This window comes from Manacus candei, unplaced genomic scaffold, assembly GCF_025592945.1.
Source record: "Manacus candei isolate 608988 ecotype Guabito, Panama unplaced genomic scaffold, ASM2559294v1 h1tg000037l, whole genome shotgun sequence".
Classification (NCBI taxonomy): domain Eukaryota; kingdom Metazoa; phylum Chordata; class Aves; order Passeriformes; family Pipridae; genus Manacus; species Manacus candei.
Window position 1 is genome coordinate 12,214,289 of NW_026138085.1, and position 24,899 is coordinate 12,239,187.

The 24,899-nt window shown below is 44.7% G+C and overlaps 1 protein-coding gene across 5 annotated transcripts in view; it reads right to left on the minus strand.

The window, feature by feature from the left end:
- The window catches only part of GRIA1 (glutamate ionotropic receptor AMPA type subunit 1), a 120,028-nt gene that overhangs the window by 54,503 nt on the left and 40,626 nt on the right, over window positions 1–24,899 (minus strand). For 3 of the 5 annotated variants that reach the window (XR_007905539.1, XM_051793520.1, XM_051793519.1), the window contains exons 3-5: window positions 9,880–10,119; window positions 8,360–8,547; window positions 3,531–3,584 (exon numbers count right to left, since the gene is read on the minus strand). Coding sequence is in view for 4 of the 5 variants with exons in the window: in XM_051793520.1 (XP_051649480.1) it covers window positions 3,531–3,584; window positions 8,360–8,547; window positions 9,880–10,119 (482 nt within the window). In the remaining variant the exon portion in view is untranslated. The remainder of the gene's footprint in view (window positions 1–3,530; window positions 3,585–8,359; window positions 8,548–9,879; window positions 10,120–24,899) is intronic. The other 2 variants (XM_051793521.1, XM_051793522.1) reach the window with 1 other exon arrangement.

The following is a 24,899-nucleotide window of genomic DNA, read 5'->3' on the forward strand; positions in this document are numbered from 1 at the left end:
GGCAAACAGATACACAAAGCCAAGGTTATGGGGAAAAAGCCTGAACATCAAAAGAAAGGAATCCCAGAAGTTTCTAAGCTTGCTCCTCTGATATTATTAACTGTATTTTTTTTTCCTTTGTGGTTGCTAGACTGATGATCTCAAAGGCTGAGAACAAAGCTTAGAAAAATAACTCACAAAAACAAACAATTCTTAAAGTCACCAAATCTCTTTGAGTTCCTGAGGGGAAGAGAGAGACAGAGACGACTGCAAACCCCCAGTGCTGGTACGCCTGACAAATATCCAGGCTGGCAGCTGGTAAAAGCTAACTGGGATAACTCCAATGGGTACTGGTTGAGGATCAGGATTTCATGAGTTTGCAAAAGCCATGAACAGTGCCAAATTTGCCTCAAGGAGAAGCAGGGATGCTCACAGAAACCTTCCCCCTGGCAGGGATGTTGCAGACAGACCACCGTGGGACAGGGAGGGCTGGGTAGAAAAGGCAGGTTGTGTCTTTAGCAGGCATAGCAGGTTTGGAGAAAGATGTTTGCCCATGGCCTGAGGTGCAGAATGGTTTCATTTTGTTTGTGAACACAGAAATATTATTGTCTCACCTTGGCAACAGCAATTTCACTGAAAAAGAAAGCTGTTCCTGCTAGGAAATACCAGCTTTCATTTGCTGCTACTTGTCAAATTCTGCTCAGTACTTTACTACAGCTCACCGACAACAACTACTGGGCAAACACACCATGATTAATGCAAGGCATTGCCTCTTTGCTCATGGATTGTCTGTGACCAGACAGGGAACTCCTCCACTTCAAAATGTGCGAAGAGATGATTTTTTTAGACCTTATTCAACCTGTGCATTGCCTTGCAAACTCACTTGCTTTGCATTCATGATGCAACACCAGTTTGAAGCTGCTGTAACTGGGCAGTAGTATGCTGCTGCTTGTTTATTGGCTGAGTATAGCTCTGAACAAACATATAGCTAAAAATAAGAATTTAAGAATGGTTATCTAGAAATGTTTCCCAATATTTGCTTCCAATGTGTAATTTCCATAATTGTGTCCTCACTTTTCTGTATCCAAGAAGGTTAGGCAATAGGCAGGTATGGAAAATTCATCCCCTCGCTCCAGCTCCTGCAGGTAAATTGGTGGCTACGAACCAGCTGAGGACTTCTTGACCTTATCTTCACGAAGTGTGACAGTTCTAAACTCAGGATTCCATCAATCGGCACAGGGGACCAAAAATAACTCATTTGAAAAACCTGACACTTCCAGGCTTTAGCTCTTAATTTATTCTCTTGACAACTCAGTGCTCCAGAATGAGCCATTTCCACAAACCAGGGCTGTTCTCCAGGCATGCGGGTGTGCACGAAGGTACACGTGTGTGTGTGTGTGTGTGTGTGTGTGTGTGTGTGTGTGTGTGTGTGTGTGTGTGTGTGTGTGGGCAGTGCATGCCCTGTCATCTTAGGACATGTCTACAGGGGAAAATGCAGGGTGTTTAAGGTCTACCACTGTGTGCATGAGTCAGTGGGAATAAATTACAGCACGTTACACCCTCTGGAGGCTCTAATCCAGCGACGAGGTGTCCTTAGGAGAGGGTAAAACCCCCTGTGATCTCTTGGATCAGAGCATCTGCACTAGGGTTTAACCTTGCCAGACGCTGACTTCCCTTGTTCTGACAATCCCTTATAACATCCCTGGCCATCCCCACATAGGGAGCCTTGCTGTCCTTCCTTGCTGGCCTATGGTCTGAGAAACATGGGATCTTCAGGGCCTTTTTGCATTCTCCTTGCTGAACAGATCAGCTCTTGTGTGGGTGCAGCACATCATAGAAACTGATTTGCCTGCTGGTGCCTGAACCTGCCCACATTGTTCTGCCCTGGAAAGGGCTTTTGTAACATTGAGGGGTGCTAGGCTTCTTTTTTTAAATGTTTTTTCCATGATTTTTTTTTTTAATATTCCTCTCTAGAGTTTGGCTCTTATGTGATATTAGGTTTTAAGGAGCAGGAAAGACAAAAGGTAAAGCTTGAATTACTTTCACTCTTTTTCTTGTCAATCAAAGCTTCTTGTAAAACACAGCTAGTGACAGTGGATTCTGGTGGTCCTGTCAGCCCCTGTGGGACCCAAAGCCCCTTCCACTGAGCTGCAGTGGGAGGCAGAATCTCCCTGCAGAGGGGCTGGGGAAATGAAAAGCCTTTTGCTCCAAGTTAATTATTTATAACCCCTGTTGGCTGAGTATGCAGCCTCTTCCAGCCAGCTCTGTCCTCTCAGCATTTGTGCAAAGGCTAAGAAAACACATTAAAGACGGGACAAGTGTGCTTTCTCCAGCTAAAAGTGGGAGACCGTGGTATCAGAAGACAGAGGGAAATGTCCTTCCAAAATCCAGCACCTGAGTGTTAGTTCACCTCATGTCCTTAATGTATTTATCCTAATGAAACTGCATAGAGAGGAGAGGTGATATTTTCATCCAGCTTTCCACGTGGGTATGCATAACAGTGCACAGACATGCACACTCCAGCAACTCCAGCTCACTTTCCTGCTTAACTTTAATGAAGGGACTTTCATAAACATCCAGGACCTGGGTTACAGCAAATAATAATCTATTAAAAATTAGCAACTAAAGTTATTGGCTGCTCTACGGTTTTGCATGTCTCCCCTTGCACAACGTAACATTTTTATCTCTGTAATTACATGGTAGGCGGCCAGCGCAGAGTGCAGGGTCAGTACAGGGCACTGCAGGGTAATGATGTGGCCATTTTTGCCTTGTAAATTACAGAGTTATCTTAGGACCAAGAGAAGGAAAAGGGCAGCAACTGCTTGACTAATTGGCAGTTTAAAGTTTAATTATTCCAGGGCTGACGTGCTGCCTCACAGATGCAGCTCTGTGTGGGAAGAACAGGTCCAGAGCCTGCACAGGGCTCACCCCACATGGACACAGGGGTCCCTGGGGGGAACAGCCTCTGCTCCAGACTGCCAACACCAGCCCATCCAATGCTGTGCATCTCCCTGGATGGATGGACACAAGTGGGGAGGAGAGGGGAGGAGCTCTGTTGTGGAAAACCTCCAGCTGCCCTATGGATTGAGGCTATTTCTCTCTCACAGCTTCCCAAATCCCCCTAGGCAGGGAAATTTCCCATCCTACTAGAAGACTTGATTCAGAAAGGTGGCCCTGCTGCTGTCCAATATTGCTCTGTCCTCAGGCAGCACCCCCTGGGTTAAAGGGGGAGAGCCAATTCTTTCCTTAGAGCCATGACAGTCAGATTTAATGTAGCACTAAGGAGGGAGTGATAGAGTGGCTTTGGTGGGCATCTGTCATCCAGTCAAGGTCAAATCACCACAAAACCCCAGCACACTTGGAGATACCCTGCAGATAATTTTGTTGTCTCAAGAGGAAACACCTCACAAGGAGAACACAGTAAAGGACTTTAGTATTCTTTTTTTCCCAAAAAGTGGATGAGAGAAAAGATGTCCATCTCAGTAACCATAAATGTATTGCTTTACAATATAAGAGAGAGCTAAAAATAAACACCAATGAGGACAACTCACCATATTTGCCAGAATGTAGTGGTACCCATTCCCATTTTTTTCAAGCTTGATTATCTGCAACATAAAAACCAAAGGTAATTAGCAGAGATCAACTATGGAAGAAGACCCTCAATTATCTGCTCTTTCTCCCTCTTATTTTTCCCTGATGAGATTGTTCAGCTGTGGGCAAAAAGACACAAAAAAATTTCACAGTTTTGTTAGAGGATAGAAAGAGCTTTCACACGTGATATTTGAGCAGCAAGTCTGAAACTAGGCAGGATAAGATCCCCAAGAACATTCTACAACAGGGAAACAAACCAACCAAACCAACCTATCTCCTATGGGCTCAGGGAAATTTGAAACAGCACTTTAAAAAAAGGAAGAAGCTAAACAAGATCCATTTTTCAGACACCAAAGGCAAAAAGTGGGAAGCTGTAGTCCATATGTACTACAGATACAGCTGAAACATCAAGAAAGACTAGAGAGCTATTTTGCACATCCTCCCAGCTATGGTCACTGCCACAGACACCCACCTGGGTGAGATGACAGGAAGTTTTCTCCTTTAGTGCATTGAGGTAGCTTCAAACCACATCTCCAAAACAGAGGATTCCCCTGCATGTTCATTGAGATTATCTATATATTCATATTCATGGTGTCCCAATATATGCACTTTGTCACTTACTCCTTTCTCCCTGATGCCTGCAGAGTTAAGGTTTTATTTTCTTTCATCAACACAATTGCTTACTGAACTGTAATAACTGAATTTTTCTATGTTAGCTGGAGAAGTTTCCCTTTATTTTCCTTTCCACCTCTTGCAGGCTTGCCTGTGATTGGGAGGAACAGAGGCACTGATCAGATGGTCCCTGTCTTTTTCCTTGATTTAAAAAGAGAACAGAAAGAATACAGTTCAGAATTCTATTATCCTCGCCAACTCTATGTTTTCATTGAAATTCCTCTCTATTGATTTCCAGCAGCACTGTTAAATTCTTCCTAGGTTACTAGAGTCAGATACCATCTGCATTTGAGCCACTCTACATACAGAAAGAAAACAGTGGGAAAAAAGCCCAAACCAACATGTCCTCAAAACCTGCACAAGCACAAGAATTGCCAGTTTCTGACAGAACTGTGCTTTTTCCATAAGGTTTCTTTGCTGGCAACACTACTTCTTATTTCCACTATTGTATGAAGTGATTCTGAATCTCTGCCTGCATTGCCAACGCTCAGGCAAAATCTGCACAAACTGCAGCATGGCCAGAAAGATCCTCACAGCCAGAATGATCATAAAACAACTGCTGTGTTGGACTCAACCAGAAATCAGTCTACCCAGGACTTCTCTCTGATACCAGGCTGGCAGCAGGTGCTTGAGAAATGTCAGATGAGGGCATAGACTGATCCTCCCCATGGGACAGCACTCCCAGATTATCATGAGCAGTCATTTAGGGATTTTCAAATGGATTATAAATGAGCTGACACTTGCTCTATGCAACTGGTTCATCTGTCTTAGCCCTTCTCTGATGAAGTGCTCTTGTATGCATAATAAAACTCATCTGGTTCTCAGCATTAGTGTGGGGGTGGCAATTAACTCCAGTGAAGGCTTCATTTAGAAGCAGTTTCTTACACAGTTAGTGCCAGCTCCACCAGCTCCACTGCCCTGTGGCTCCCTGAACAGGATCGGGCTTCTGCTGAGATGTCTGAAGCTCTCAGAAAAAAACTCTATATACCTAAACTATGAAGATACACACCTCATTATGGGTAGTTTTCTGAGTACCTTCCATTGACAGATCTAAGAAGTAAAACCAGACCCAAGCTGTCCCCATCTGTTCACCGAGACTGACCTTTGCAGTAAGTCCCAAACCCTGTGGCAGGAAGGAGAATCTCCGGTGCACTGGGATGTCTAAGAATTACGATCCAATTCCCCTTTTCTCCCGTGTCAACAATAGCTGGCATTGGCTCCTTCTGCCCAAACTCTCCTTTGTTATTTTATTAGGTGTCAGAGTCGATGAACCACAGAGGGCTGCTATCCAACTTTCCCTGAGCTGTTAATCTTGCAGCCCATCCACCTGAATTATGAGGCTTGTTTCCTGTGTTTTACACAGTTATTTGTGATCTTAATTTATTTTAAAATGCTTGCTCAGTCCTAATGTGTCCGGACAGCAGTAGCAAGCTGAGGTTATAATAGCATTTATCACTTATCCTGACTGTGGTGAGAGGCTGTGCTGGGCTGCATGCTGATAGCTCACTTGGGCCACCTAGGTTTCATTACCCACTACTTAATGGGCCAGTTTGACATCTATTAGAGAGAAATCCTCTCGGAGTGAAACACTGGCAAAGGAGAACTTCCAGTTACTCATTTTAATGAGAAACAAGGAAGAAACAATGCAGGGCTTTGACGGAGCGCAACCCACCACATTCTTATCCCATTAAGGCTACACAGCACAACCCTGCGATAACCTGCCCTGAATCAAGACCTGGTTCACAAATGACAGGTACCTTGGCAAAGATAAATCATACCCTTGAGACATGACACAAAGAAATCTCCCAGAAAGAAATCAGGTCATTTTCCCATGTTTCATTAACACAGGGAGCACTGGCTCCTCCACAGCTACCAGAACGCGAGGACTGCCGTGCTGGAGTAAGTGGTGTTATTTGTGTCATGTGTACAGAGAAGAAATGAAAAGTGTGTGCAAGCACCAGTGTGCATGAGAGGCACTGATGCTAAACAGCCGTCCCCAGCTCTCCCGTTCACCGGGGAGCACAAATCCACAGCCACAGAGAGACAGAGACAGGCTTGTCAGGGAAGAGGATAAAAGCTCCTTGAGCACCTCAGACACTCAGAGAAACAGGGCAGACAGCACAGAACATTCCCAGAGAGGATGCTGGCGTGGTGAGCTGAGAGACTGGCTGGCAGTTCAAGTCACAGTCCCAGCTGAATTCCACGTGACAACGAGCTGAACACAACCTTTGAATCCCTCCGGTCACCTCACGCTGTGAAAAACCAGGCATGCCCTGCTCACACTGGGATAACTCCCTTTGCTCTCAGAAATCCTGGTGGATTTGGAACAAAAATGAAAAAAAGGATGAAAATGGACTACACAGGTCTGAAAAAGTTGTTCTCAGACCTATTCCTCACTGGAGAGTCCCCTCCCAGGCACAGACGTCTGTGGGAATTACTCTGTCTTTGTTGTAGGAAAACACAGCATTGTATCTCTTCTCCATGGGAATTGATATTTTTTATAGCATTGCAAGACAAATAATCATAATATCTGGATTTTTAATGCTCTTACAGATAGCTTTTCTTACATCCAAGTTTACGTGAGGAAGTTTGAAAAAAGACTTATTTTCCTGTTTGTATCAGGAGAACTAGATAATATTTGACTACAGAACTTAACTTTCTGTTAGACAAAACAGGCTTAAAAACCCAACACTATTAACCCTAGAAATCTGATACACCATGTAGCAAAACTTGCAGAAAAGTCAAATTTACTGCTTAGATCCCATCAAAAATTTTGTTCGACTGCAGCTGCTCTGTGGCCAGAGAGAAGACTATCCTATGAAATAATCTGTTTTCTCTTTCATGAATGCGACCTTTACTTTGAGGTTAAAACCTGCTATTTGCTCCGTTATTACATATAACAGAGCAGCACCCAGAGGCATCCAACAAGGATGGATTGTGCTCGTTGCTGAGCCGTGCAGCTGGTGAAATGTCAGTCCCTGCCCCAGACAGCGAGCAGCTGAAGTGTGAGACGGGAGATGACAGGTGCCTTAGACAGGGAGACGTGCGAAGCGCGAGGTAAGAGTGAGCTGATTATGAGGAATACAACAGTGGGAATTGCAATGCAGTGGCTGCGTGGCACTGAGGGATCCTTTCTAAGCTGCGTGGGACTGGAGCCCCAGTGGTGGGGGAGGACTTGGATGTAGGTGTGAGGGAGAAAGCTGCTGTGGCTGGAGTTGAAGAGGGGGCAGAAGTGTGGGCTGAACCTGTCTATGGGCTTGCATTTGTCTCCTGTCCACGGAACTCCGTATTCAGGACTGAGGCAAAGCATTTAAGGAAGGCATGGAGCAAAGAAGATAGGGGAAATTTGAGTCTGCACTAGTGGCTGACCTGTCTAGATTGAAGATGAGTAAGGCAGGGCACACAAGCTACCTGCTGAGTCCTCTACTGCACGTGGCCACGAGCTGACAAAGCATCCAGGAGATGGCTGTGAATGAACGTGTCTCTTACTGCAAGGCATGAGAAGAGCTGGAAATATCCATACCTGCTATAGCCTGGAGGCCCTGGCATGATGGTGAGCCCTAGCCTGATATGGAGACAATGCTCCTGTTACAGATGTACCATAAAGCTTCTCCATCTCTGTCCTGCTGGCACAGGTGTGAGAACTTGGTGCAGCACATGGAGGCTGGAGGACCAGAAGTCTGGCAGGGCCAGTTCACACCTCCACCCTAATTCACAGGAGGTGGGAAAACTGTGGGAAAACTCAGCAGAATCAGGAGGTGACACATCTTGTGAACACTGCTTGGAGGAATTAGCACAAAGCAAACTCACTGAGGAGTAAGGAGGTGTAAAAAGGCTCAGCAAAGGAGTCAGACAAGTGGGGAACATGGAACAGTGGGGCTCACTTGACCTGAATACATGAGAGCTTCTGGTATTTATATAGCTTTACAGTTTCCACAATAACACAGCGGAGACGTGTCTGCAAGCTCAGCAGCTTGCTGCAGTGCACACACACCCCATCCAGTGAAAGCCACAGTGAGACATGGATCAGACAAGAATGGGAAGGAGAACTTCTCCAGGAGAAACAACCCTTCCTCTTCCATGTGCAAGACCCCTCCCAGACGGCCCAAACCAGCACGACCTTGTTAAGGATGATGTTCAGCCGCTCAGATTCGCAGTCCACCACCACCAGCCTTTCCTTCTTCTTCTGCAGCTCCTGGAAGAGCATTCGATAGCCTTCTTCTGTTGTTGTCAGGATGTTGACAGCTGTCACCTGCCAGTTCTTCTCAGCTGCAGTGTCCAGCACTTTCTGTAGGACTGACAACCCTGTGATGGGAAGAGAGGGGGAAGAGCCAGGTTTTAGTTGTGTGGTGACATCTTTCCATCCTCCTGACAGCCTGTATAGCTGCCTCAGGCCAGGTTGAAGTCAAAGACACAAGAGTGAAGCAGAACAACAGAGAGCAGCTAATAGTCTAGATTTTACCCAAACTCAGCTGGGCTAGAATTAATGAGCGCTACTTTTTCTGTCCTAGTGCAGATGATTGCAGGCCTACTTTTCCTTTGTAATCAGCAGATCAGTCTCGTTGATCAGACCCTGCTGTGGGATTCAGATAAGAACTCTAATCCCCATTTTCCTGTCTGTCACGACCCAAACAACTTGATTTCTCTTGGCCATAGTTTCCTTCTTGTCTTTGATCTGTTTAGGCTGTATGCTCCTAGAGTTAGGGACACCCTCAGCAATCAAAACACACGATTGTATTCAGCATCATTCTCTCTGTCATCAGAAAGAAAACCATTATTTTTTAAATTATGTTGCCTAAATTACATGCACAGCCTTCCAGGGGAGATTCACATAGCACTGCTCTGGAATCCTACTAGACAACTCTGTCTGTTGCAGTCCTTTTGGGATATTCATGATGCATGACAACAGAAAGCGTGATGCTTTTATACCTTCTTCTTGTCTCTAAAGGTTATCCTGTCCCTTCAAGGGATAACAATAACTTCCAGGACAGAGCTGTGAATCACCTTTACCTCCACCCTGTCCTCCACGAGTCCATTTGGCTTCCAGCCTCCAAGCCTGGAGCTTTAAAGGCATCTGAGAGCTGGGAAAAGTGAATCACAGAGCAATGAGCTCACTAGCCTTGTTTGTGGTTTAGAAAATTAGATAATAACTTCAAGAACCCAACAAAGGTTTTATTGTTTTACATAGACAACTGACATGTGCTAACACAGAGGACTTGGAGGTTTTCAAGCTATTTACCAGACACACATTTCACACCTGACTGTGGGTTTGGGTGAAGTCACTCATGTTTATAAACTTGGGACTCAGTGTCTTTGAGTTTGACAGACCAGTTCAATATGGGACATTGAATATAAACAATTTCACCATTTCAAACCACCTACACATCAAGTATTTCCCTCATGTTGATGGGGCTCAAACTGGGTCAGGCTGATGCTTCATGTAGATTGACACTCACCTTCAGCAGAAATGGATATTTACGAAAGGAATAGAGAACAGGGAAGGCATAGGGTGACCCTTCCTTTAGGCATCCTCTCAGCTTCCAGAAACCCACAGTAAGAGGATTTCTGGAGGCCAAGTCTCCACCCAGAGCACTATGTTTAACTGTCTGGTAACCCTCCCACATACTTGTGACTTACCCCGGTCAGCATCATAAATGTACACAAACTTCTGCCAGCTGTAGTGCTCGATGACACTGATGAGGGCATCCTGGAGCTCTGGGCGGAGCTGGAGGACAAACTGGTTGGATGTTTCGACAGGGAAGCTTGGCGTTATGAAGCAGACATGGAGAGCCCCGCAGAAAGACGTGAGCATGTTGACAGTCCTCCTCTCATAAAATCCAAAGATGGCATAGACGCCCTTGGAGAACTGCGAGCAGACTGGAGGAGCAGAGAGAAAAGTCATGAGGGCAGAAGGGCAAGGAGGCTTCTCAGGAATTTCACCAAAATAAACCTTTTCCCCAAAATAAGCTGTGAGCTCTCCTGACAAAGTAATTTTACCCCAGGCCCATGGGTCAATGAAGGAACCTGTGAAGAACAGGGCTTGTGACCATGTGGTGCTCTGCCCTTGGTCTCCACAGACCTGCTTTACCTTTGATAGGCAGAAGTCACAGAGAAGAATGAAATGGGCATCCCCAGAGCTCTGCTGAAGATTTTGCTTCTTCTGGGATAAAATGTGTTATCTGAACATGGGAACTCCTCAGCAGAAAGGGGCTATTGCAGCCCCAGATGCATTTACAGAGCAGAAGGAAAACATTTGCACGATAGCACAGCCCTTTGTGGCCAGTGACTCCAGAAGGAAACTACAGGTTTGACCTCTGAAGCTGCAGAGACCATTCTGAGAGGGCATCTCAGCAAAGGCTGACCAGGTTCAACGCAGTCACAGCACAGCTACAGGGAGGTTTTTCTGCAGCATGAGCTGCTGACACTGAGATCAGAACCTCTGACACCAGAGTGTGTTGGTACTTGGGGTAACCTGCCTGACAATTTCTGGTTTCCTCACAAAGCCATGGTGGGGAAGGCTGTGTGCTCAGCGAGGTAGCAGCAGTATCCTGGGAGATCTCCATCAGGAGTTCCCTGGCAGATATCTGTGTCTGTCCTCAGCAGCTGGTGTTGTGCTGCACAGGGAGGGCTCTCTCTTGTTGGAGCCCTTCTCTGGAGAGCACTTAATGATATCCTGGGAGCTGCTGGAAAAATGCCTTAGGATCTCAGTGAGACAGAGCGAGTTCACACTTTAGGTTGTAAAACTTAGCCCCTGAGACAGTCAGACTCATTTAATATCACCTCTGTTTATGGCACATCCCAAGTTACCATCAATAAATCTCCAAGGCGGAGGTGGTGGCAGTGACAGCACTTTTTCTGTGTCAGAACTCCTGGCACTAATGTCTCCTCCTGTTGTCACTCCGACTCTGAAGACCTTTGGCTGTGACATTTATACTGACTCAACACTTCACACATCACTTGCCTGCCCTCCCCAACCAAGTGCAGGCTGAGGAGTTGGATGTGACATTCTGGGGTCCTCTGGTAAGCGCTCTGCTTGGAAATCCCCTGACCTGGTTCCTGCTGGTAGCCATCAGTACTGAGCCTTCTGCACGTGTAGCTGGAAACAAGCTCCTAAACGTGAGTTATTGCATCCACAGCTGTGTTCCCTCTGAGCTCTGTCCCTTCAGCAGTGAGGATCTTCACCTGACTGGCTTACACCCATCCTGGATAAGATTGCCTTGTTCCTCACTTCTCTTACTGCCACCATCAAATATTCAGAGGGAAGAGCAAGAAATCCTGCTTCCCACTGTGCAAAGCAAATCCCTTCTCCCATCTCACCACCAAAACAAAGCACTTGTGCTTTTGGAACAGCACAGTGCTGAGAGCCGAGGACTGAATCTCACGACACAGATGGAACTTTTTCCTTCATCTTGGAGTTCAGCTCAGGTTTTGGGCATCCCAGTCCTTCAGTTTGTTCCCAGGGTCACCCATCCTCTTTTCACTCATTAGCACCTGTGATCTCAGAATTTTCCTCCCGCAAAGGAATCTGTAGTTCTGCAGGGCAGGGATGCCTCACAAAGCCTGAACCATGACAAAAATAACCCCTGCTTCTCTTTATTTTCACAGCAGTGTCTCTCTTTGCAATCAGCAATTGTGTCTGTGTCAGCTGGAGTCACTGCCCTCATCATGAGACTGACACATTCAGGAAGAAAAGTAGCAGATATGGATAGAAACAGTCTGAACATCATTTCCATGTGACTGGACCAGTGGGTCTAATGAACGGTGCGATACACCATATGTGAGAGATCAGAACGTGGTCTTGGGAGACACAGGCTTCAGACTCACTGAATGATTAAAGAGACATTTTCGGGACAGCTGAACAATCCAGCACAATTAATAATCCAGACAATAAACTTAGATGGCTTGTTTTGTTTCAAACAAGGCATGGCTTCCTTGAATTTTATTTTCTATCTAAAAGGAATCTCTCATTTTTTAGATTTTATTTTTTTTTAACTCTGTGTCTCAGTCACGCTCAGGCATCCCTCCTACACTGTTCTGAGGCATCATCAGTCCCAGCATTTGAAACAGATTGCATCAAAGACAACTGGGAGAAGGAACACGCTTTATCATTAGTAAGTTTGCAAAGAACCCTCACTCACTTTGTATTTGCAAGCTATGAGGGGCCATGGGCAAGGCAGATAATTTGGAAGAAAAAAAGACTTGCTGAGGGTTATCACTCAAAGAAAAACAAAGACACTGTTATGTCAATTAACCTGGAAAAGTGAAGAGTGAGACCTGCAGCTGCTTTTCTGGGACTGAACTTGGCATAATGTAAAAGCAGTGGTGCAAAATTGTGTAAATCTCCGGGCTATTTTAAATTCTTTATTTAATATGTTAAGAGATCATTGGAATTTCTTTACATTTGCTTTAATCACTTTATGAAGAAAATTTATTAATTATTCTGTTCTCATTTGACTGCTCTGCAACTTCCTAATAACATATTACTAAGAACTGCAAACCTTAAGTAGAGGAAGCAAATATTTTAAGCTCTCTTTGTTTTTATAGTCATGAGCTGTCACCAGCCTCTGACTGATGGCTTTCTAAAAAGCTTAAAATACATAAAAGGGATAAAGATCGTGCTGGAATGGAAGGTCTGAGAAGTTGAGCTCTCCTGGCCAATTGGCTGGTGACAACATCACTCTTTGCAAGTGTTGTGCCAACTACCTGTGGAGAGCTGGCCACAGCTCAGCTTTTCCTGCAGAGGACTGCAGAGCAGTCAGCCTGGTGACCAGCTCTAGCAGCTGAATTTGAACAGTTCAACCTCAAGTTGCAGGCAGGAATCTGGGTGAAATGCAACAGTATAAATGTTTGCCTATCCAAGGATGTGAGCATGAGTGAAGAGGGTTTGCTTGGATGCAGATAAAGACATCTGTGACAGTTTGCACGTGCTCTTTGGGACCTCTGGGCTGCACGATGGGAAAGGACAGAGAACATCAGTTCTGGGCTGTACCTGTGCTATTATCTTATGATGAATTTGTAATTAATTGCAGACTAGTTTCCTCTAAATAAACCCTTGCAAAATATAGTTCATAATGACTGATAACCATAACTACTACTGTGTTCACCCTCATCAGTCTTGTAAAATTGATCAGGTTGGGATTTGTGGCTGAGACATTCCCAGTGTGTGCCACACCAGGCACCATGGACACCCCATATCCCTCCTTCTTCAGGCACAGGGTCTCTCACCGAGGCTCTCTTGTGTCAGTCCAGGTTGATTGTCACCTGGCTATGCTGGACAGACAACCCAGTGACAACCACCTGCTCTCTGGACACAACTCTGCAGTGCCTGTTGCAGCCAGGTGAGCTGAGACCTCATCAGACTGTACTAAAAACAATTCCAACTTACTGCAAAAATCAAAACAGTTTGTAAGTTAGTTAAAAAGTGACTGATGTGGTAGAGCAAGAAGGGGAGGCTTCCCCTCTCTCTCTGTGGAAAGGTGGCCATTGTGGAGATGGTGTGTCCTTGAATTCAAATGAGGAAAAAGCATCTGTGCTTCCCTCATTCTTGGAATCCCCAGACTGCAAAATTTCTAGTCCTGCACTTTTTCTCAAGGTTCTCTTTTCATATGGAAATATTCAAGGTAAAGCACGTAAATCTGAGAAAAAACACTGATTTTGCTGATAGTACACACAGGAGAGGACGCCTACTTGGCAGCTGAAGAGAGGCAGCTCTGGCCACCCTTGCAGATGCTTCCAAGAAAAAGAAAAGTACATCAACAAATACATCAATACTCACAACTTTAATTTGCACATTTCCTCTGCAGAAGAGGAAAGCAAAAGAGACGTTTTGAGTGTATAAAAATTCCTGGTAGACTTTTTTTTTTTCGCTATAGCTCTCAACCAGAGAGAATAGATGAACAAGACTGCATTTAGGAGAGTCATACATATTTTGCAACTGGAGGTTTGATCTGACCCATGTGAAAGGCAGGTGTCAGATAAAACAGATATCTCTTTTAGGTTTTGGTTAAGGAAGATAAACCAAAAAGTTTCTCTCAGAAACAGTCACCACAAAGAGAGGCTGAAACAGTCTCGGCATTTGAGTGAGGAGGAAGAGCAAATGGGCTGCACAGAAGGATGGCAATTCAAATTTGGTCTCCAGGAGTGAAGATGGTACAATTCTGCTGAGAATCTGCAAACAAGATTGTAAAAAGGAAACTGTTCCCTATGGACACAGCTGGGGAAGAAGCCTGGTAGGAGATCCTGGCAACTGCTCATCTGCCATTTCCTTTAGAAGCAGAATTTTCACCATTTCACTGAGTTTAAGACTAGAAAGGGACATTAGATCATTTCTACTGACTTGTTGTATCTCATGGACCGTTAAGTTTCACCCAGCTACCCCTGGAGGCAGCCAATAACATGGCTTAGTTGACTCTTGGGAGATTCAACTGCTACATGCCCCTGTCAGAGAACAGAAGTAGCAGAGACAGTGCTAATACCCGAAGCCACAAGAGCAGTAAAAAACCTGATTAAACAAAATATCCCCAGATGTTCCCCACAAATGACTCATGTTCTCACTTGCAAAAGGAGACAAAAACCCCAGATAGTCCCTACCAGATCTTAGGCCTTCCCAACCCTGGAGAATGTCAGAGCATCTAGGAGGGAGGACACCACACCCTCTCCAGGAAAGACATTCCTATAATGCTGAGCTGCAGATGTGAGCAAATTATTCCCCATAGCCCAAGCAGGCAGGGAAAGAAAATTGCAACTGAAAATGTAGACTCCTAAATAAGAAGAAATCTTTGAAACCACCCAAGCCAGCACACACCAAAATTAAGAAATGTTTTTTTAAAAATTTGAAGAAGAGTGTGACCAGACTTTGTAATAAAATAGTCAGCTCAGTTTACCGTCCCCTGTGAACTATTAATGATGAGCCCTGCAATGCCTGCAGCCCCAATATCATCTTCATCTGTCCAAACCTCCAGGGACACCGAACCAACACCCTCACTTGCAGCAAAACATACTCACTGACAAAAGTGGTGTCAAGAAGCAGTTCCCACATGCTTTTCTTTGCTCACTTGGAGTGTATCTGTGCACATGTGGGAAAGAGGAGGGAGGATATGCATGCATAATTAATTTTTAGCATGCCCTGCCTGGAGGCGACCCTCACACAGTGATGGAGAACCTGACATCAGGTTGGCAAAGCTGGTGGAGTTTCAATGAGGGAGCACTGGTGTCTGCTTCAATTAGGATCAGCTCAGCTTTCCTCCCAAATGTTTGTCCTCACAGTTCTCCAGTGTGGCGTAGGTGCCAGAGCTCATCTCTTCAGCACATCCCAACGACAGCATGTTCCCACAGATTTTTTGAGCAGGGGAAAGCCAAACAGATTCTACACTCCCCCATTGTTCCACTCATGTGTTTAGCTGACAGCAGATATGCCCCACACAGAAATGTGCTCCCTTCCATCACTTTCCTGCACTGCTGCTCTAATCATCCTGGAAGCTGGAAAGTAATGTTGATTTTTACATAAACATCTGCTTTCCTTCCCTCATATTTAAACAATAACCTATGACTGAATAACTGCTCATAACTGCATATGCTAATAGCTTCAACTTTTTTAGTTAAGTTTGCCTGCCTGACAAGTGAGTCTTAGTTTGCCTGGCTGACAAATAAGCTTCCTTTGAGATCAAGTTGAATTTGGGATACTTCTTTCTCACATGCTTCTGAGTTTAAGGAAACAGAAATAGCATGGTGGTTTTGTCACCAAAAATCAACAACATAGACTCTTAGTCATTTAAGTCCACTTTTGAATAAAAATTATGATAGTGGAAAATATGGTTAATGGACGTTGACTTTAATCTCTCTGTCAAAGGGACTAGCTGAATGTCTTAGCTCTTCCACTTGTGTACTTCACAACTTGAAACCTCTTTTTCTTCTTCTGCTACTGTCTTTGAATGAAGTTTCTTTCCAGTGTGACTACAAAACTGAAGAAAAAATCCAAATATCAAAGGTCTTAATAAGGTCACTGAGCTTGTTGAAAAACGAAAGAAGAAAAAAACAAGATGTTTGGCAAGCTTTTACTCGCTTCCTTTGCTTGTTTTTAAGAGTATTTTTACTTTGGGAATGCTAATATTTTGTTGAGTCATATAAAACCAAGAATTAAATATATTGAAGGGTTTACAGTCAACACAAACTATTTCTGAGCACTTTTAATAGGAATGAGATGCAAATCCCCTACACAGAACACACTGAGATCACAAGCATCTTTAAATGGGTCCTGGACAAGAACCCAAAGGAGATGTAGGCATGTGTCTGCTGACATTTGGGACTTGTGGGGTCACAGACTTGGATGGGTCCTTAAATAAGGATACATCCTTAAATAAGGTGTCATTTAACAGCTGTATTTTCTGGGTAGCCTTCAAACCCGCTGAAAGAACACAGAGACACCACTGGAAAGAACGTGATGCCCATCTGAAGCAGCATTCAGACTTCGCAGAAGTCCATTTCTTCTGTGAGGAGACTTAGGTTATTGATCTAATTGGGACAGTTTGGCTGAGGAGGGTCCTGTGGCTACCATCAGATTATGTGTGAGGGAGAATGGGTCCAGTGCCATCTCTGTTTCAGGTTTGATATCTAATCATGACTTGGATCTTTGCTTGTGAGACAAAGGAAGGCGACTGCCTTTCTGTGAGCCCATCTGTTCCAGTCCCTTGGGTCAGAGAGTGTGCTTTAGACCACGCTCATATAGACCCCAAATACGACCAATTTCTGAGCTGGAAGCACTGATTCCATGTTCTCAAGCTGTGTAAAGTTCTTGCTGTTTACTGCCTTCATCTCTCCAGTGTCCCATGCCAGAGCCACAGCTTTTCCACAACACTCCCTGATTTCATAACTGTTAAAACAGTAAAGATGTGCAGAAGGGCTCTGGTGCCTGGAAACAACTCTGCATTTTTCAGCTCTAACAGAGGATCTGACCTCTCCACCTTGTCTCATTTTTAAAATGGGACTGTTTTCCTCCCTGCCAGTCTGGCTCATTCCTGGGGTACAGCTATTTGTAAAAATAAGGTAAACAAACCCAGTTGGGTTACAGTCTTCTGAGATCTCTTTGTGGTATATTATGTCATTAAAAATACAGAATCATAGAAGGTCTTGGCTTGGAGGGGATGTTAAATATGTGCCAGAACTGTCTGACACTGTCAGCAGGTCTGCTGGGCAATCTGGCTTTTTAACGTGTCCAGAAGGAACCCAGCAGAAGATGTCGGCCATGCTGGGTGCCTTGGAGCAGCAGGAGCTCTGCAAAACCAGCTGCCCTCTCCTGCCCACAACCCTCATCTTGAGCTCCCCTGTAGCTCCCCTAGAAGGAAGGAGTGGTCCCTCCTAGGGCCTCAGCTGCAGATGGATTTTCCTATGGGCTCCATGGGCTCAGGAAGATCAGCAATCCCTGCTCTCATCTAACCTTCTACAATGAAATAGAAAACTCATAATTTGTCCTCATTGAACTCTCTGTGTCTGAAGCAGAGACATAAATATTAAAGTAAGATTACTAGAAATGAAAAAGTGACAGTGATATTGTAAAAGAAGGCGAGGGATGAGGGTTGAAACAATTTTGCTTTTGCTTCCTTATTAGATGGCCTTTTGTGTTATGTTGGTCTTTCTGAAGAAAGTGCTATACAAGGAAAACTAAGTACAGGATCACGGTGTAGATTCTGTTGGGAAGTATGAACAACAATAGAGGAAAAGAACAAAGCACCAAACCCCCAGCACGTTAACACAGTACACAGCACACTGCTCTTAGTTCACCACAACGTTTAATTCTGGGCTGGAAGTGCTGAATTATTAAAACAGAGTAAAAAGAAGGGAGTAAGAAGCGGGAGGGGGAAGATAAGCAGTAGCAGAAAGCGTGTCACATAGAGAAAATCTCACTGGAGATGAAATGCATTTTGTCTTCAATAGCTTCTTTTCTTTCCCTAATACATTATATTGGTTCACAGACATGAAAGCCTTAGACTGTCTTTGGTGCAAGCCTCAGGTTCTGGTGAGGATTTTCTAAGGACCCATCTTGAAATTGGTTCCAGGTTGCAATGAAAAAACCAGACTGTGAATTTGCTCTGGAGAAGTCCAATGCTAATGTTGCTTCCCTTGGAGAAGGAGGCTGTTAACATCCACCTCCACAACTCCTTTCCTAATCTTCACCCTGATAAATACAGTTTTGGTCCCATGTTCCCCTGCTTCACAGAACACGTGCATAGGCATTCCAAAATTTGCTCTGGTTTGTGCTTTTGCAAAACTGATGTCTCAGTCTCTGATGTGTTCCTTGTGACATTCCTGACACTTGTTGCCCTGAGCCTGCTTCTCCCCAGGTAGTTGCAGGTGAGCATCTACTCACCTTCTCTTTTCTCCCTGTCACTGCTTTTTTTCCCACTCCTGTTGGGAGCGGGAAAAAAATTTCCAAGTTAAAATTTCCAAGTTTTAACTGTTTAGTGCTACAGTGTATAAACCCTTATCCTTGTCTGCCACTGAACCAACCCAACTAATTTTAAGACTTTCTCAACAACAGGCTGCAAAGTACCAACCTCATTTGTTATCTTTCCACTTTTTTCCTACCAAATCAGCCAAAGAACCTGACAAAACACACACGCATGCATGCACACCCTCTGCAGTGTCCAAACTCTCTCTGGTCACATATTTATATCCCAGTACAAGTGCTGGATTTCCTGGTCTCAGGTGTCAGACCCCTAATGCTCCTCAGCCTGCACAGTCAGCAACAGGCAGGGAAGGCTGGTGTTGAACTCTGTAAAGTCAGATTGGGTAGGTTCTGGTGTGCCCAGCTTTTATTCCCTGCTTTGGAAGCATGTGAAAAGAGACCTTTATATTTCCTCAAACACTGATTCTCTTTCTTGATAGTGATTTTTTTTTTTTAACTGACAAGAAAAAGCCCTGAGCAACCCCCTCTCTGAACTCCAGGAGTGTGTTGCCTTCAAAGAAACACAGGGATTATGCCATATCCCATACACCTACATAGGTTGTGTGGGCATTATTATTAATTCTAATTGGCTTGGAATTACACTTTTCCTGTTATCCCTGGGTACCTGGGAACCCTCTATAGATGCAACTGTCGCCCTGCATGTGTTTGTAAGATGCCTGGCACAGTGCTGCAAGGCCTCTGTGAGGTACTGTAATATATACATGTGGAATAGCAATAAAGCCACTGAACAGCCTCCTCAGAGTGGAGAATTACCTTCCCAGAGAGAGAAGAGAAATTATATGACTGGTTCACCACAGAAAGTAAAACAAAGGATAAGGAGGGAACTAAATTGAGAATCAGGAGAATTTTCCCTAACCTGATTGATCTTTTTGGTAGTGAGGATGTCTTTTGTGTGTCTACCTTAAAATATCTGCCAGTCTAGGAGGGAGGCTGGCTGTCAGAGGGCATAGATGACGTTTTCCTCTTGTTGTAAGCTGCTGTTGGCCTTTCTGACATTATTTGACTCCTTGCTCACTTAAAAATAAAGGGCAGTAGACAAAAACCACGGTGTATATTGTGTGGGGAAAGCACTACCAAGGTCCCCTCTGCACCAGTCTCACTGGTCTGGGCAAAGAAGGAAGAATTTGAACTTATCCAGGACAAAGCTTCTTGAAACAGAATGTCTCACAGACAGGACAGAGCATCATGTCTCTGGGGGCTTGAAGTGGGAAGCAGTACCTAAACCCACCAGCTGACACATTATTTATAAACATGCACGTTTTCTGTAAATTTTCAGGGCTACGTTACAGGTATCTGCTGAGTTAGCAAGGCAGATGCTCCAAAACCTACATGTGCCATCGCTGCCCCAAAAGTGCCATCTTTTCTGCAGACAGAAATGGCTTTTCTGGAGCCATTAGGTTTCTGAAAAGAGGAGCAGGGAGGCATGACCCAGCAAACTACACTCAGCACACAAGGGTTAACCTCTAGAGCACAACCCTTTTGTGCTACCTGCTTGCATATTGTATTCACCTTTGGTCTGTGAAAGCAACAACGGTTTTGAAACTCCATTTAACATCTCAGCAAGGGCTGAGTTCGGTGCAGAATGACAAGATCCTTTGACATCTGAGAGTGCTGGCTTTTGTGGGCTTAAGTGCCTCCCTTGGAGGCTCTTTGCTACAGTCATTTCTTGTAGGGTTTTTATTTTCCCTTTTCACATTAATGTTCCATTCCATTGTGCTCATAGCTTTGGTCAGGCCTACTTAATGTCAGGGGGAATATTACCATTTCTTCCCTGTCATTAGAACAGCTCTAATCCTGTCTGCATTGCGAGGGCAATAAATGATAAGAGTTACCACATTTTTAATTTCCTCAGTGCCTCTGAGCACCAGGTTTTGTGAAAAATCCCAAACAAACAAGTTTAAGCTTGAGATCTTTTAAACCCAGTGGGAGACTGTGTTGTCTGGGGAGCAGGAAGGCAGAGCTGTGACAGATGGTGAGATCTGGACCTATGGTTTGCAATTTTATGGTTTCTGGTGAAACTTCTGTGCGAATCGCTCGCTGTGGGTGGTGGAACAAACAGCTTACATGAAGTGCATCTAGCTAGTGTGCCCAGATGGAGCTTCTGCAGAGAGGTGATACTTGTTAAATTGGGGCTGCAGGCAGCTGTAGAGGCCAGTTCCCTCTCAGAGGAGGTGAAGGCATCCATGCCACTGAGCAAGGTGAATGGTGGGGATGGGGGAGAACATCACTCTACCCCACTGCTCTAACAAACCTATGTTAGACCTGGAGGCCCTGTGTGAATGTGACACAAAATACAAAATATCAGCCAGGGAGTTGGTTACCAAGCAAGAACTTCAGCAGAAACAAAGTGGAATTCAAGATTTTCCTGACAAGTCTTAGGTGAAATCTGTGTCATTTTACCAGCATGACAGAGGGGATTTTCACAGCTACAGGCTTCTCCTGAACTGGCACTTGGATCCATGAAAGTCATCCCCCATAGCAAACTCACATGACCAAGGAAAGGACCAAGAGGTGGGAGAAGGTGCAAAGCACATTACCAGTTCTATAAAATAACCTGAGAAACACATCTTTTGCTTAAAAGACCCTTGGCCAACCAAATCCCATTAATGTCAGTGACAGGTGGTATCAAATACAAAGCAGAACTTTGGAAAAGACTTTTGTACTGGATGTTTCACTTGCAGAACTTCACGTGTCACAGTAAAGATTTATGATAATGAAAAATATGGTCATCGACTCTATACTGAGGTCAGTGAAGACAAGACATCAGGAGCCTCTCAGCTATCCTGAACCACCTGCACTGCCATGGCACTGAGAAAATAGTCTGGAAAAACAGGACGTGTGTCTTAGGGAGAAGAATGTAGCAGAATCCTTAACATTAGGAAAACACTGAGATCTCTTCCTGACATGCTTAGTTACATGCAAATACCTTCTCTACTGATTTCTATTCAGGGAGAATTTTTAAGCTCCTGAAGAAAGAGACTCTCCAGTGAGCTGCAAAGAGCAAGAGAGATCATGTAAAACACTCTACATAAATGCAAATTGTGGGGAGGCCAAGCAGAGCAGACGAAGGGGAGTTGTGGGAAACCTGGGGTCATTGATCATTCGGAAGCAGCGGCACTGCACACACAGAAGCAGTTTCTGTCTCAAGCACTCACTCGGTGTAAACCAAAGACGATGACATGATTTAGGCAGCTACTGAGAAAATCCCACTGCTTCTCAGCAGAAACTTTACCTGTAAAATATTATTTAGACAGAAAAGCAGCAGCAGACTGGAGGATGCTAATTTGTATCACTTCTCACAAGCATCAGAGAGACTCTTTCACTATTTGCCAGATGTTGCTCAACCCAAGGTTGTGGGGTTACCTGAGGAAATCCATTTGTCCATGAAATCAGAGTCACAGGCCACCCTGGGGCAGGCAGGTCTTGCACAGAGAGGCATCAGGAGCACCAGCTTTTCAATGAGTGGAAACATTCATTGCATTTAACAACTGTGCAAGAGAATCAAGCCATGGAAAGCTTCACACATCAAGTGTCAGATTTGCTTCGCACAAGGAAAACTGGGAAAACTATACCATGTAATGGACTCTAATCACACATCTAAAATAAGCACATGGATGGCTAAAGGTATAATTAACATAATTAAGAACCCATTTGTTTCAGAAGACTCTGGGGGAAAGACAGGTGGAACTGCCACCTACGAGAGAAGGTTGGCAGGGCAGAGGCTGCTGCCACTGGTGGGCAGAACCCCAATAAAGGCTTGGTCTGGGAGGACAAGGCAAAAAGAAACATCTCTGGCACTGGTCTCTTGATATGCATAGGAATCCAGAGGTGCAATTAAAAGCCTATGATTTATACCTCTGGGACAGTCCTAGCTAACCTGTGAGGGTTGTGATTTTCTTCTTTCTGTACTGCAATCCTCTTTTGGTGCTGAATGTGGCAGAGAGGAGTGTGTAGCATAGCCTTCACTTTGCATTCCTGACCCTTCTCTTGGAGTAAAGATTCATTTCCCTTTGAGAGAATTTCTTTCTGGCTGCCTGTATTTAACATGGCAGTGAACATCTGCAGTCGTATTTTCTAAGCATTTGTTATGATCATTCCTCTGCACTGCTAGTTCTAACAGCAGAGCAATGTCAGCTGAGAGCCTTGGTAGCATTTCCAAAACATTTTTTAAATTACTTAGTTGAATACCACGTCTCTTTAAAGAAGAGATGTTGGAATGATCTGCAAGTGATTTGGGAGGTAGGTATATAAGGAAGACATATGGTGCATGCAACCTTTGAAAATCAGACCTTAACTTATGTGCACTGAAAGTGTGTCTCCTGTGACAGCTTCTATCAATACTCTCCTAAGGAAAGATGTTTTTCTGGCATTGTCTGTGGAGCAATGGAAGAACAAGGATGTCATGTGAAGGGTTGGTTTCAGAGGTCCTCTCTGCACATGCACTTTGCAACAACCTCATGATGCAGCTGCAAGCGTGTGCCTATAATCCACTTGCCTATAATCATCCTGTGAAATTCTTTCTTGAATCTCTCATGGAAGTAATGAGAAAATCATCCACTTTCTGCCTGGTTAGAAAGAATCAGACTATTCTTTCTAACCAGGCAGAAAGTGGATGCAATATAAGTAAGACAGCTGAGAAAACCTTTATTTCAGTGTAGAAAAGTTGTCTACATTATAGTTTCCCTGGTAACTACATTGAGGCCAACAGAATTACACTGGGTCTAAGCATGGTCTAGTTTTGTCAGTTGGGAAACACATCATGTTTCCTGAAGGAGGCTGCAGGGATAGAGGACCTGATTTGTGTGTGCAGCCAGCTGTGACTTGCTTGTAAAGTGTGCTTTCTTCACGTCTGCTTGAGCATAGGTCACTGGTCCCCCTTGGAAGAATCCTCAGGCATGAAACCAAAAGGAATTTGTGATAAAAGACCCTTAAGAAACTTTTCCTGCCGTCCTTATTGGAAAATCCTTCAAAGCAAATGCATAGGAAACAACAGAATCCTAAGGAGTTGTGAAAGCTGGACTGGAGAAGAGGAACAGGAGAAGGGAGATGCAAGTTTGAGGTTCATTGATGGGAGAACAGCCATTTTAATTTCAAAATCAACTGGGGCTTTGAAAGAGAAAAACAAGGATGAAAGGGAGTGTGAAGGGGGGTTGAGTGCAGGTGCATTCAGAGATCCAAGGGCCAGGTGCCTTTTTCTGAAAGGTGGGGGAGAAAAATGGGCTTTCAAATTCTGAGTCACTCCATCTCCTCTCTCTCTGAATGGACACTGATGAAAACACTTCAGTGATGCCCAGTTTTAGTTAAGAAGGGTTTTTCAAACCTCACTGCCTGAAGCCTGATAGTCTGTCCTCCATTCAGGCTTTTAACCCCATTTCACAGTTGAACTGACTGAGGCAGCCACCTGTGTGAGGACACACAGTGATTTTGGGGTGAGACCCAAGTGCCCTCACACAGACACCTCTTTGTCAGACAGTGTGAAGAGCTGGCCCATTGCTCACAGTTTACCAGTGAAATGCCCTTCCCCAGTGGATGGTGACTGTTCCGTGGGGCACTCCCTGTCCCCACTCGTTCTTCTCACCCATCCTTTAGGAGGAGGGAACATGCTGACAGCAGAACAAGGCAGTGCTGCAAAGGACATGATGCTCCTCTCCAAGCACACACAGACTTGGCACCTCACCCAAGGCTTGGGGATTTTGTGACCAGCTGTTGAGTGGGCACTTTGCAATGGAACTCATGTACTGGCTTTAACACTAAACCCATTTCAATTCCTCTCACAGCTCAACCTCAACCCCTGCTGGTTCATGCTGGGCTGAAAGGAAGAAGGACAACATGATCTCTTGCCTGAAAGGCTGGAGACCTTTCCAGAACAAAGCCATGTCCCCCAACAAGTCTTTTGTTTGGCTCTCTCTGTATGATTTCATGGTTTATTAGCTTTTAAAAACCAGAAGACCTATTTAATGGCTTGACTTTCAACATGGTACCAGCTGATAGCGTTTGAGAAAAGTTACTGCCAGGCAGTGGTTTCTGGGCCAAGAAAATCCCTCCCTGAGGGGTAGGGATGGTCTGGACCAGGACTTCCATGAGCCTCAATGCAAGTCCATCCCATCTCCAGTGCTCAGTGGAGCAAAGGGGAGTCATTAACCCCATTGGTTCTTCCAGGTGGGTGCAATATGGACCCTGTGTCTCAGTAAAATGA